Here is a 15253-nt window from a genome sequence, read left to right as displayed (position 1 = left end):
TGTCCCTCGGGAAGTCCTGTGGGGAGTGCTCAGAGAGTATGGGGTATCGGACTGTCTTATTATGGCAGTCCGATCCCTGTACGATCAGTGTCAGAGCTTGGTCCGCATTGCTGGCAGTAAGTCGGACACGTTTCCAGTGAGGGTTGGACTCCGCCAAGGTTGCCCTTTGTCACCGATTCTGTTCATAACTTTTATGGACAGAATTTCTAGGCGCAGTCAAGGCATTGAGGGGTTCCGGTTTGGTGGCCGCGGGATTAGGTCTCTGCTTTTTGCAGATGATGTGGTCCTGTTGGCTTCATCTGGCCGGGATCTTCAGCTCTCACTGGATTGGTTCGCAGCCGAGTGTGAAGCGGCCGGAATGAGAATCAGCACCTCCAAATCCGAGTCCATAGTTCTCTCCCGGAAAAGGGTGGAGTGCCATCTCCGGGTTGGGGAGGAGACCCTGCCCCAAGTGGAGGAGTTCAAGTACCTAGGAGTCTTGTTCACGAGTGGGGGAAGAGTGGATCGTGAGATCGACAGGCGGATCGGTGCGGCGTCTTCAGTAATGCGGACGTTGTACCGATCTGTTGTGGTGAAGAAGGAGCTGAGCCGGAAGGCAAAGCTCTCAATTTACCGGTCGATCTACGTTCCCATCCTCACCTATGGTCATGAGCTTTGGGTCATGACCGAAAGGATAAGATCACGGGTACAAGCGGCCGAAAGGAGTTTCCTCCGCCGTGTGGCGGGGCTCTCCCTTAGAGATAGGGTGAGAAGCTCTGCCATTCGGGAGGAACTCAAAGTAAAGCCGCTGCTCCTTCACATCGAGAGGAGCCAGATGAGGTGGTTCGGGCATCTGGTCAGGATGCCACCCGAACGCCTCCCGAGGGAGGTGTTTAGGGCACGTCCAACCGGTAGGAGGCGACGGGGAAGACCCAGGACACGTTGGGAAGACTATGTCTCCCGGCTGGCCTGGGAACGCCTCGGGATCCCCCGGGAAGAGCTAGACGAAGTGGCTGGGGAGAGGGAAGTCTGGGCTTCCCTGCTTAGGCTGCTGCCCCCGCGACCCGACCTCGGATAAGCGGAAGAAGATGGATGGATGGATGGATGGATGGATGGATAGCGCTTTTCTGTAGTGACTCAAAGCGCTTCACATAGTGAAACCCAATATCTAAGTTACATTTAAACCAGTGTGGGTGGCACTGGGAGCAGGCCGGTAAGGTGTCTTGCCCAAGGACTTAACGGCAGCGCCTAGGATGGCGGAAGCGGGAATTGAACCTGGAACCCTCAAGTTGCGGCACGGCCACTCTACCAACCTAGCTATGCCGCCCTAGTAGGCTTTATTTTAAAATGTGCAGTAAGTAGGCATATTGCAAATGTTTAGGAGGAAGAACATTACGCATGTCATGATTATAAAGTTTACCAACAAGGAAAGGGAATGGTTGCATTGCTGAGGCAGAGAGTCAAGCTGGGAGAAACAGACATCTTCCTCAGTGAGCATCTGACAAATCGCAACACTGACATTGCCAAGAATCCTCGCCTTTTTAGGAGGCAGGCCTCCGCCAACTGTAAAATCTACATCAAGTTAAATAGAGGACCAAAAGAAACCTAGGTACTTGCTGTCAAAAACATCAAGAAACATAACAAATACTGAAAATGACATGTTGGCTACACGGAAATAAAACACACATCTCAGCCTTTTTGTCCCCATTGACTTGGATTATAATGCATATTTTATATTACTGTAGTCCTGATGTTGTAATGCTTTTCCAATTAATACTGAATTCATTTACACATATCCTTTTGAAATACTGTACAAGGCATATGGGTTTTAAGTGTAATGACCATCCTAAACCACTAGTTGGAGCCAGATATAACACACAAAAGGTTTCAAAACATATGAGTTCCTTTTACTCTGAAAAAGTCCTGCCAGTAAACAACTTAAAAGAAATTAACATGATCTTGGTGAGCTGCGACTGATATAGAAGAGTGGCGTGATGAGATATCGAAGTCAGATTTGCTCTGTCGTATCGGACAAAGATACGGGACATTACTGACCTGTAGCAAAATATTATTGATGCCATTACCACTACTGATGAGGCTGCGCTACAGCGAACTTGGCAAAAAATTGACTACCGTCTTGATGTGCTTTGTACAACAAATGGTGCCTGCATAAGGTGTAATACAAACCCTGTTTCCATATGAGTTGGGAAATTGTGTTAGATGTAAATATAAACGGAATACAATGATTTGCAAATCCTTTTCAACCCATATTCAATTGAATACACTACAAAGACAAGATATTTGATGTTCAAACTCCATCCATCCATTTCCTACCGTTTATTCCATTTTGGGGTCGCGGGGAACGCTGGTGCCTATCTCAGCTACAATCGGGTGGAAGGCGGTTTACACCCTGGACAAGTCGCCACCTCATCGCAGGGCCAACACAGATAGATAGACAACATTCACACTCACATTCACACACTGAGGCCGATTTAGTGTTGCCAATCAACCTATTTCCAGGTGCATGTCTTTGGAAGTGGGAGGCAGCCGGGAACCCATGGTTCAGTCACGGGGAGGACATGCGAACTCCACACAGAAAAATCCTGAGCCCGGGATTGAACCCAGGACTACTCAGGACCTTCGTTTTGTGAGGCAGATGCACTAACCCCTCTTCCACCGTGAAACCCATGTTCAAACTTATAAACTTCATTTTTTTTTTTGCAAATAATATTTAACTTAGAATTTCATGGCTGCAACACATGACAAAGTAGTTGGTAAAGGACATCTTCACCACTGTGTTACATCACCTTTTCTTTTAACAACACTAAATAAATGTTTTGTAACTGAGGAAACTGATTGTCAAAATTTTGAAAGTGGGATTCTTTCCCATTCTTGTTTTATGTAGAGCTTCAGTCATTCAACAGTCCGGGGTCTCCGCTTTCGTATTTTACGCTTCATAATGCGCCACACATTTTAGATGGGAGACAGGTCTGGACTGCAGGCGGGCCAGGAAAGTACCCGCACTCTTTTTACATGTACTGTTGTAACACTTGTCTTGGTGAAATAACCAGGGGCGTCCATGATAACGTTGCTTGGATGACAAAATATGTTGCTCCAAAACCTGTATGGACCTTTCAGCATTAGTGGTGCATTCACAGATGTGTAAGTTACCCATGCCTTGTGCACTAATACACACCCATACCATCACAGATGCTGGCTTTTGAACTTTACGCCTATAACAATCTGAATGGTTATTTTCGTCTTTGTTCTGGACGACACCACGTCCTCTGTTTCCAAATATAATTTGAAATGTGGACTCGTCAGACCACAGAACACCTTTCCACTATGCATCAGTCCATCTTTGGTGAGCTCGGGCCCAGCCAAGCCGGCGGTGTTTCAGGATATTGTTGATAAATGGGTTTGGCTTTTCATAGTAGAGTTTTAACTTGCACTTACAGATGTAGCGACCAACTATAGTTCCCTACAGTGGTTTTATGAAGTGTTCCTGAGCTCATGCGGTGATATCCTTTACAAACTGATGTCGGTTTTTGATGCAGAACCGGCTGAGGGATCAAAAGTCCGTAATATCATCGCTCACGTGCAGTGATTTCTCCAGATTCTCTGAACTTTTTGATGATTTTACGGACCGCAGATGGTAAAATCCCTAAATTCCTTGCAATGGCTCGTTGAGAAATGTTGTTCTAAAACTGTTCGACAATTTGCTTACAAAGTGGTGACCCTCGCTCCGTCCTTGTTTGTGAATTACTTATAATTTCATGGATGCTGCTTTTATAACCAATCATGGCACCCAACTATTCCCAATTAGCCTGCACACTTTTGGGATTTTCCATATACTGTAAGTGTTTGATGAGCATTCCTCAACTTTATCAGTATTAATTGCCACCTTTCCCAACTTCTTTGTCGCGTGTTGCTGGCATCAAATTCTAAAGTTAATGATTATTTGCAAAAATAAACTGTTTATCAGTTTGAACATCAAATATGTTGTCTTTGTAGCATAATCAACTTAATATGAGTTGAAAATTATTTGCAAATCATTGTATTCCATTTATATTTACATCCAACACAATTTCCCAACTCATATGGAAACGGGGTTTATACATGAGGTTAAAAAAACACGTACGTATCTTTTTATTTGCTTTTGTATTACAATTGTACCAACTAACACAATTACCATAGTAACATAGTAGAGATGTGATGGGTACCCTATATTTTGTGTGTAAAATTAACAACAAAACACATCATATCTGTGGTTAGACCTGACTGTAAATATCAAAGTGTTGTATTTAAAATAAATATCTATTTTCAGATCAACTTTTACCTCATTTCACATTTAAGGATTAAACATTACATTCATATTGTTGTGGTTGAAATGCAACCACAATAAAAGAACATGAATACAGTATATCATAAACTAAAATCAAAATAATACTTTTATTTAATAGCTCTCTCACAGTGCCATGACTATCTCTCTTATGCATAAGACTTTCCGTCCCCCGGCAGAAAATCCCTCTGCATCATCTTCCTCCCAAACATACAAACTGCTAGCACCTCCTTTTTTTTGTTTTCCCACATCTCCGCTCGACTTACTGTAATTAGCACCAATGTGTGTTTGTGTGTGTGTTACTGTGTCAGTCAGATAAATGAGAGCGTAAGCCCCTAAGGCAACTGTAATAGCAGAAGCCAATTCTTCAATTACTATAGAAAATAGAAATAAGTAGTGCATGTGCAGCATTCCAAATTGTGTTCCATCAGTCAAACAACAAAAAGCACAAAAAAACATTTCCGAGGCTACCTCTTGTAGACAATCTTGAGGTCTCTCCACTCAAGGAAGCTGCACATCTTGGGCTTGCGTGCCAGCACTATTTGCATTAGCTCCCTCACCATCTTCTTCTTGTCACGCTCTGCCGTGGCCGTGTACCACTTCTGCAGCCGCAGCTTGCCCTGCCGACTGAACAGCAGCATGAAGCGCATCTGTGCAAACCAAAGATGAAGCAAACACTGCATGTTTAGTTGTCTCTCTGGCTGTGTGGAGGATGTTCAATGTATCCATCCGGTATTCTTTTCGCTTGTTCTTATTAGTGTCAATGGCAATCTGGAGATGGAACCATAGGCGCCTTTGGCGAGAGATATAGACATGTAGACAAACTGTTGATGGAAATTAGGGCGTGGCGATTTGGCTGAAAACTGTATCACAATATAGATTTTTTATATTGATTGATAAACAATTATTGATATTTGTATGACTTATTTAAGCCTGCCAATGAATACAGTAATACAATGTCCAACTTACCAAGGGTGCTATTTATCAGTAGAGAAGGTAGCCAGGTGGTAAAATAATTGCAATACAATTGCAGGTCGTTGCAGTTTTGAGACACTAAATGGCAGTAGTGTATGAGCTATCGAACACGACACAGAGTAGTTTGGGAAGTTGTTCGTTAAGGCCATGTCTACATGAAAACAAAGAGCTTCAAAAATGCATTAATGAGGTTAAAACGATCTCCATCCAGACAAGTGTAGTTTCAAAACTGTCTATGTCTACACACAAACGTATATACTTGCAGTCATGCACATTGTATCCAATCACAGGCCAATTAAAAGCAGCAACAGGTGACTTGGTGGAATTACACCTCTATTATGTTTATTATGATATACTTTAGACGTGCAATGACATGTACATAATCTTTAAACCAGCCCTGATGTACACATAACTCTGGGAACATTATGTATCTTTTTTTCAGTGTTTGAAGTGTGCATGCACACCTGTACTGCGGAAACCCAACACATGGAATTATAACATGTTTAGCAACATGGTGATGTATCACATGTGCAGTGATTGAAGTGTAGATTATTTCTAAAATCAGCATGCAATGATGAGCGAAAGAAACCCTTTTGCATGTTTAAGTGCTGATATAAAGCACACGGACGTGCACGTGCCACTGCAAAACTCTCGTGGAATTATAAATCATTTAATCATTGATATAGTTATATGGTACATGTGCAAAGAAGTGTATATTGTCTTTAACGACATCAGTACACAAAACAGTGGCCTAGCGGTTAGTGTCCGCCCTGAGATTGGTAGGTTGTGAGTCATACCAAAGACTATAAAAAAATGGGACCCATTACCTCCTTGCCTGTCACTCAGCATTAAGGGTTGGAATTGGGGGTTAAATCACCAAAAATTATTCTTGGGAGCGGCTACCGCTGCTGCCCACTGCTCCCCTCACCTCCCAGGGGGCGAACAAGGGGATGGGTCAAATGCAGAAGACAAATTTCACCACACTTAGTGTGTGTGTGTGTGATTTTCATTGGTAGTTTAAGTTTAACAAGGGGAACGCTTAATCTTGTTGCTTGGTCGCTTTTTATGTCCGTCTACAAAACGAGAGGAAGCAACACACGTAATTCATGATTTGTCGTTAAATAAGGACTGAAAACGTAAGATAATGTTGCACCTTTCTTATGACATGGAGCAAAAAGTCTGCTTGTCAAAGTTGTCCCATCAAGTGGAGGCTCGACGCCATCGTATCCAAAACAGCTAACTGTCATTAGCACCAGCGGGAGTGTCTCAAAGTCCATTTTGATGTGTCTTTTTTATTAATGTTTACATTAGAACATACAGTAAGTCCTCTTATAGTGTGTTTAACGGCAGCAAGGCAGTGTTGTTGAGCTTGACAGCACACAACAGTGACGTCACCACACGTCTCTGTTTGTGCCGTGTACACGAATACGTTAAGGCAGGGGTAGGGAACCTATGGATCTCGAGCCAGATGTGGATCTTTTGATGACTGCATCTGGCTCTCAGATAAATCATAGCTGACATTGCTTAACATGATAAGTACTGAATAATTCCACTGGTAATCACAGTGTTAAAAATAACGTTCAAAATATAAAACATTGTCATACATTTTAATCCATCCATCTGTTTTCTACCGCACATGTTCAAGAAGTCGCAATAATGGTAAGAAGTATTTTATTTATCATCAGTGAGCTTCCGAATAACAATCCTATTAAAAAGAATAACAGACGTATTATGTTAAGATCTGTCACTTCATTTCTATTTCTGCTTCTTTGTTTTGCATTTACTTCCCATCAGTGGTCTTATTTTGTTTCCATTTCCTGCTTGTCCCACTAGGCCAGAGGTAGGGAACCTATGGCTCTCGAGCCAGATGTGGCTCTTTTGATGACTGCATCTGGCTCTCAGATAAATCTTAGCTGACATTGCTTAACACCCTAAGTAATGAATAATTCCGCAGGTAATCAGTGTTAAAAATAACGTTGAAAATGTAGAACATTCTCATGTATTTTAATCCATCCATCCATATTCTAGAAGTCGCATTAATGGTAAGAAGTATTTTATTTATTATCGGTTAACTTCAAAATAACAACGTTATCAAAAAGAACAAGAGACTTATTATACTCTAAAAATGTTGGTCTTACTTAAAAATGCACCCTTTTAGTTGCATTCAGTGTTAAAAAAATATTATATGGCTCTAACAAAAATACATTTTTAAATATTTGGCTCTCTCAGCCAAAAAGGTTCCCGACCCCTGCACTAGGCGCTGTGTTTTTTTCCCTCACCTGCTGTTGATGGGCAGCTGGTCCACACCTGCTGCCAATCAGCATGTTTCTATTTATGCTTGTCTCACGTGCTCCTGAAGGCTCGAAGATTGACTATTGTTTAGAACTGTACATGCAAGACTGCTTCATTCGCCTCTGTTGATGATATTAAAAGCATCTTACCTGCTCTTCGCTCTCCTGGTTCCTGCATCTTAGGGTCGCCATTACTGCTGCCAAGCGAGTTTGTGACATATTATACTCTATAAATGTTGGTCTTACTTAAAAATGCAGACAATTAGTTGTATTCAGTGTTAAAAAATATTATATGGCTCTCACGGAAATACATTTTAAAATATTTGGCTTAAATGGCTCTCTCAGCCAAAAAGGTTCCCGACCCCTGCGCTAAGGGAAGAGTCTTGAAACTTTACACTTTGGCCAGCGTTTGTACAAACCCCGTTTCCATATTAGTTGGGAAATTGTGTTAGATGTAAATACAAACGGAATACAATTACTTGCAAATCATTTTCAACCCATATTACGTTGAATATGCTACAAAGACAACATATTTGATGTTCAAACTGATAAACATTTTTTTGTGTGCAAATAATCGTTAACTTTAGAATTTGATGCCAGCAACACGTGACAAAGAATTTGGGAAAGGTGGCAATAAATACTGATAAAGGTGAGGAATGCTCATCAAACCCTTATACGGAACATCCCACGGGTGTGCCGGTTAATTGGGAACAGTTGGGTGCCATGATTGGGCATGAAAGCAGCTTCCATGAAATGCTAAGTAATTCACAAACAAGGATGGGGCCTGGGTCACCACTTTGTAAGCAAATTGTCGAACAGTTTTAGAACAACATTTCTCAATGAGCTATTGCAAGGAATTTAGGGATTTTACCATCTACGATCCGTAAAATCAGCAAAAGGTTCAGAGAATCTGGAGAAATCACTGCACGTAAGCGATGATATTACAGACTTTTAATCCCTCAGGCGGTACTGCCTCAAAAACCGACATCAGTGTGTAAAGGATATCACCACATGGGCTCAGGAACACTTCATAAAACCACTGTCAGTAACTACAGTTGGTCGCTACATCTGTATGTGCAAGTTAAAACTCTACTATGCAAAGCCAAACCCATTTATCAACAATATCCTGAAACGTCGTTGGCTTGTCTGGGCCTGAGCTCACCTAAGATGGACTGATGCAAAGTGGAAAGGTGTTCTGTGGTCTTAAGTATCCACATTTCAAATTGTATTTGGAAACAGAAGACGTGGTATCCTCCAGAACAAAGAGGAAAATAACCATTTGGTTTGATATAGGCGCAAAGTTCAAAAGCCAGCATCTGTGATGGTATGGGGGTGCATTAGTGACCAAGGCATGGGTAATTTACACGTCTGTGAAGGCACCATTGATGCTGAAAGGTCCATACAGGTTTTGGAGCAACATATGTTGTCATCCAAGCAACATTATCATGGACGTCCCTGCTTATTTCAGCAAGACAAGTGTTACAACAGTGTGGCTTTGTAAAAAAAGGGTGCGTGTACTTTCCTGGCCCGCGTGCAGTCCAGACCTGTCTCCCATCGAAAATGTGTGGCGCATTATGAAGCGTAAAATACAACAGCGTAAACCCTGGACTGTTGAACGACTGAAGCTCTACATAAAACAAGAATGGGAAAGAATTACACTTTCAAAGCTTCAACAATTAGTTTCCTCAGTTACCAAACGTTTATTGAGTGTTGTTAAAAGAAAAGGTGATGTAACACAGTGGTTAACATGCCATTTCCCAACTACTTTGGCATGTGTTGCAGCCATGAAATTCTTAATTAATTATTATTTGCAAAAAAAAATAAAGTTTATGTGTTTGAACATCAAATATCTTGTCTTAGTAGTGCATTCACTTGAATATGGGTTGAAAAGGATTTGCAAATCATTGTATTCTATTTATATTTACATCCAACACAATTTCACAACTCATATGGAAACGGGGTTTGTAAAAGTATGTGTTTTGAAAGACCAAAGTATGCGTTTGCGTGTGGACAAGAGGCCTAAATGCAGAGATACGTATGCTTTTATTAAGTGTCCGTGTTCATGTGGACATGTCTTAAAACGACACATTTGTAGTGTCTGGATGTTACCGCACCGTCTGCATTAAAACCAAAAGAAAGACAAGTTTCTGTTATTGGAGTTGATATATCAAGATATCCAAGTTTCTCTCCTCACTTCATGCAGAGAATCCACAGCAAGACAGAAAGTTGGTAGTTGATACTGTTACCTGATTGGCTGTTAGCACGTCACCCCCATTGCTCAGTGACACTTCCTGTTTTCTGTTTATCTGAGTTCCCAGACCGTGAGTGACTTCATGCAACAAATCTTGCTTCATAATTTCTTGTTTCTCACGACCAAAAAATATAAATATATTGCGAATGTTTTAACAAACGCATTTTATACTGACATCGGTTATATGTCTATCATGTAATATCATTTCATCAGCCCAGCCTTAATGGAAATTCAAACCCAGACTGCGAGGCCGCGGTGCTAACCTGTTGCGTGTCGAGGGTCCACCCAACCCCAGATGTGGAACAATATCCTGCAGGTGGTGGGAGTGTTCTTAATCTAGTGATGTGACAGGATGTGGAGGGCGAATAAGGCGTGTGTCGAGTAATAGAAGACGCTTGCTTTATGGAGTGATTCGACAACAGCTAAGCCGTCCAAACTCCATTTAAAATATTGACTTTTGAGAGTTGCAGTTTGTTCTGAATCTGAATGGAGAACAAAAAGTTTTTGTTTTTTTAATGCCAAAAGAATAAATTAATATTATGATATTAAATTGGATGGCAAACTTAATCCAAGCCATTTACCGCTCCATGAGCACTATGAATAACAAAAACTTTAAACATAACAAGATGTATATGCTAAATTTGGTTGATACCTCAGCAATTCTTTGGTAGCACATTGGTCCATGCACTTGCCTTGTATGCAACATGACGTGGGTTCGATTCTCAGCGGTGATATTATTCTTATTTAGTGGCAGTAATTGTCCTATAATTGAGAGAAAGACAAATGAGGGACAGCGGAGCTCAAACTCCAACAGGCTCCTTCAGCTTCGTTCCCACAGTGATCGATTCAAGAACTCCTTCATTCCGCATTCCATCCAGCTGTATAATCACTTGCCATACAGCAATAGATGATATTTGTGTATTATCTAAACGCTTCTATGTTAGCTACCTCTCTTTGTTTATAAAGTTTATTTTCTGCTCGATCTACTCTCTATTGTATGCTGCCACCTTTTTTTTGTTGCTGCCGCTGGTACATGTACTGTAATATTGTACTTTGTAATTGGGATTTGTTATGTATTGCATATATTCTCGCAATTGTTGGATATGAATACTGTCACGACCTGTCACATCACGCCGTGATTTCTTTGGAGTTTTTTGGTGTTTTCCTGTGTGTAGTGTTTTAGTTCTTGCCTTGCGCTCCTACTTTGTTGTTGATTGTCATGTATTGTATGTATTGTCACGGATGTACATTGTGGACACCGTCTCCTCTACACGCTGTAAGTCTTTGCTGTCGTCCAGTATTCTCTTTTTGTTCACTTTGCAGACAGTTCAGTTTTAGCTTTGTTTTGCATAACCATCCCTCAGCTTTAATGTTTTTTATTTTAGCGGCACTTGCCTTTTGTTTATTTTTTACTTGAATTTCAGGGAATTCTAGCTATGAATACACTCCTACCCCCTTAGCCACCCCGCAATCTCCCGAATTCGGAGGTCTCAAGGTTGGCAAGTGTGGTGGCGACTTGTCCAGGGTGTACACAGCCTTCCGCCCAAATGCAGCTGAGAAAGGCTCCAGCACCCCCTGCAACCCTAAAAAAGGGACAAGCGATAAAAAAAATGGATGGATGGATGGATGGTTGGATGGATGGATAATCAAAGGAAACTTAAGACGGAGTTAGGGACGGCGTGGCGCAGTGATAGAGTGGCCGCGCACAACCCGAGGGACCCTGGTTCAATCCCCACCTAGAACCAACCTTGTCACGTCCGTTGTGTCCTGAGCAAGACACCTTATCCTTGCTCCTGATGGGTGCTGGTTAGCGCCTTGCATGGCAGCTCCCTCCATCAGTGTGTGAATGGGTAAATGTGGAAGTAGTGTCAAAGCGCTTAGAGTACCTTCAAGTTAGAAAAGCGCAATACAAGTACAACCCATTTATTTATTATTTAGTAACATATATGGTGAGAAAACAAGTGAAATAATAACTCTCACGCTTATTTGGAAAGGCAGAATAACTGCCCCCTGTCTGTCTGTCTCCTTCATTATTGACACAGACTATACTGCCTGGGGCGCGAGTCTTTTCATCGTCAACACCCAGGAAGTAGACTTCTTTTTCCATCCATCTATTTCCTACCGCTTGTCCCTTTTGAGGTCTCAGCTGCATTTGGGTGGAAGGCGGCGTACACCCTGGACAAGTCGCCACCTCATCTTTTTTTAACATTCAAAATACTAAGTTTTTATTTTTTTATTCACACCTTAAAAAGATGATTAGACAATTATTGAAGTGTCTTTTTTTAGGGAGAGTTCCCCTTACAATACGCGATTCTAATGCTGCCAGATGGCAGGTGGAGCTTGATGGTCCAGGTAGACACTTCCTGGTAGCATACACCTTTAGCTTTAGCTCGTAACGCTGCTTTTACTCCCACACCCGGGACCTCGGTGAGGACGAACAACTTACCATCTTCGAGGTGATTTCTCCGAGCAATAGCACAACGCTCCACACAAAACGTGCCACGGGACAAGGGCTGAGACGGCGGCTAATGTTGACCCTTCATGTCAGCTCCTGGGACTGCAGAGCCCATCGCCTGTTTCGCTGGGCAGGTTACAACTCGTACTGAGCATGCGCAGACATTTTTCTTCATGACTTTGATCGGCGGTTGGTGACGTGGAAGGTCGGTACACTACCGCCGACTGCTGCCTTTTTTTAAGTATTGCAGAATTCTACAGTTTATCCCTCTCGGGCTGACCTGGGCAAATTAAGGCATTTCAGTTAAAGGCCTACTGAAATGAGATGTTCTTATTTAAACGGGGATAGCAGGTTCATTCTATGTGTCATACTTGATCCATCCATCCACCTTTTTCCGCTTATCCGAGGTCGGGTCGCGGGGGCAGCAGCCTAAGCAGGGAAGCCCATACTTGCTTCTCCCCAGCCTCTTTGTCTAGCTCTTCCCGGGGGTTCCCGAGGCGTTCCCAGGCCAGCCGGGAGACATTGTCTTCCCAACGTGTCCTGGGTCTTCGCCGTGGCCTCCTACCGGGAGGCATTCAGGTGGCATCCTGACCAGATGCCTGAACCACCTCGTCTGGTTCCTCTCGATGTGGAGGAGCAGCGGCTTTACTTTGAGCTCCTCCCGGATGACAGAGCTTCTCACCCTATCTCTAAGGGAGAGCCCTGCCACAAGGCGGAGGAAACTCATTTCGGCCGCTTGTACCCGTGATCTTGTCCTTTCGGTCATAACCCAAAGCTCATGACCATAGGTGAGGATGGGAACGTAGATCGACCGGTAAATTGAGAGCTTTACCTTCCGGCTCAGCTCCTTCTTCACCACAACGGATCAGTGCAGCGTCCGCATTACTGAAGACGCAGCACCAATCCGCCTGTCGATCTCACAATTCACTCTTCCCTCACCTGTGACCAAGACTCCTAGGTACTTGACTCCTCCACTTGGGGCAGGGTCTCCTCCCCAACCCGGAGATGGCATTCCACCCTTTTCTGGGAGAGAACCGTACTTGTTCATTTTGCGATATTGCCATATTTTTGCTGAAAGGATTAAGTAGAGAACATCGACAATAAAGTGCACAACTTTTGGTCGCTAATAGAAAAGCCTTGCCTCTACCGGAAGTTGCACACGATGACGTCACCCGTGTGATGGCCCCTCACATCCTCACATTGTTTTTAATGGGAGCCTCCAACAAAAAGAGCTATTCGGACCGAGAAAACGACAATTTCCCCATTAATTTGAGCGAGGATGAAAGATTCGTGTTTGAGGATATTGATAGCGAAGGGATACAAAAAAAAAAAAAATCAAGTTAAAAAAAAAAGGCGATTGCATTGGGACGGATTCAGATGTTTTTAGACACATTTACTAGGATAATTCTGGGAAATCCCTTGTCTTTCTATTATGTTGCTGGTGTTTTAGTGAGTTAAATAGTACTTGATAGTCGGAGGGGTGTGTCCACGGGTGTGTTGACGCCAGTGTCTGAGGGAAGTTGACGGCAGCTGTATGGACGGCACAAGCTCAGCTGATCTCCGGTAAGTGGCGACTGTTTACCACAATTTTCTCACCAAAAACTGCTGGTTGATATTTAGTCAGGACCCATGTTCACTTGACCGCTCTGATCCATAGTAAAGTTTCACCTGCGGGAATTTTAAAAAAGAATCACCGTGTGTTTGTGTGGCTAAAGGCTAAAGCTTCCCAACTCCATCTTTCTACTGTGACTTCTCCAATATTAATTGAACAAATTGCAAAGGATTCAGCAACACAGATGTCCAAAATACTGTGTAATTATGTGGTTAAAGCAGACGACTTTTAGCTGTGTGTGTGCGCAGCGCTTATATTTCCTTACAGTCCGTGACGTCACACGTACACGTTATCATTACGCGACGTTTTCAACAAGAAACTCCCGGGAAATTTAAAATTGCAATTTAGTAAACTAAAAAGGCCGTATTGGCATGTGTTGCAATGTTAATATTTCATCATTGATATATAAACTATCAGACTGCATGGTGGGTAGCAGGCCTTTAAGCTTTTCAATCTGGCCCGCCGGACATTCCGAAATATTTTTTTTTAGATATTTAAGATGGAAAGTGTAGCTGCCATCATAATGTGCAGTCATGTTTTCTAATCACTGTAAGTCTTTAACTATACAAAGTATTTCAATGGTTGGAATCTGCCCTTTTGCATGATATACAAGTTGGTAATCTAATTAGTTACTCTGGTCATCTACGTCACAGCAGCTTAGACCAGGCACCAAGCAGTGTGGGCGGGAAGCGTTTCCACAGACGCGGAAGGAGATTTTCTAAACAAAGTTCTAAAGCTTGACGTATCAGATATATCAGAATGTAGGTGGGTTTATTTTGTACCCCTCGCGTTCCTATTTCACTGTTTGTTGCAATTTTGTTGCGTTTCACTTTATTGTAATCGAAAGGGGGTGTGACATTCATATTTTGTCAATATTCAGTGTTTTATCGTTCATAGAAAATTTTAAAATTCCATTACATTTTTAGCATTCAATTAGACATTATTGTGAGGTTTTGTGTGTTCTTAAAAATAGATATACCGGCCCTAGACACATTTTTTCCTCTAAATGTGGCCCCTGAGTCAAAATAATTGCACAGGTCTGCTATAGAGCAGTAGTTCTGAACCTTTTTGGAGGTACCGAACCCCACCAGTTTCCTATGCGCATTCACCGAACCCTTCTTTAGTGAAAAAAATAAAATAAAATAAAAACTAAAAAAAAATATATATAATTATATGTCATTATTATTTTTTTAATTCAAGACAAAGTTATATGTTTTTTTCACCGGTGCACAAAATGAACCAGTGGGGAAAAAAAATCTATATTTATGTATAAATATATATATATTTTTTTTTTACTGGTGCACAAAATGAACCGGGCAGCACGGTGTTAGAAGGGTTAGTGCGTCTG

General features: G+C 42.2%; 1 protein-coding gene across 2 annotated transcripts in view; it reads right to left on the bottom strand.

Moving 5' to 3' along the window:
• The window catches only part of LOC133560826 (AP-1 complex subunit sigma-1A), a 29746-nt gene extending 17296 nt beyond the window's left edge, over positions 1 to 12450 (bottom strand). For both annotated transcript variants that reach the window (XM_061913793.1, XM_061913794.1), the window contains exons 1-2: positions 12285 to 12450; positions 4793 to 4971 (exon numbers count right to left, since the gene is read on the bottom strand). In XM_061913793.1, coding sequence (XP_061769777.1) covers positions 4793 to 4971; positions 12285 to 12287 — 182 coding nt within the window. In that variant the 5' untranslated portion in view covers positions 12288 to 12450. The remainder of the gene's footprint in view (positions 1 to 4792; positions 4972 to 12284) is intronic.
• Positions 12451 to 15253: the final 2803 nt, after the last annotated feature.

The sequence above is a fragment of the Nerophis ophidion genome, linkage group LG10 (genome assembly GCF_033978795.1).
Source record: "Nerophis ophidion isolate RoL-2023_Sa linkage group LG10, RoL_Noph_v1.0, whole genome shotgun sequence".
Taxonomy (NCBI): domain Eukaryota; kingdom Metazoa; phylum Chordata; class Actinopteri; order Syngnathiformes; family Syngnathidae; genus Nerophis; species Nerophis ophidion.
This window is presented reverse-complemented; position numbering and strand designations above follow the sequence as displayed.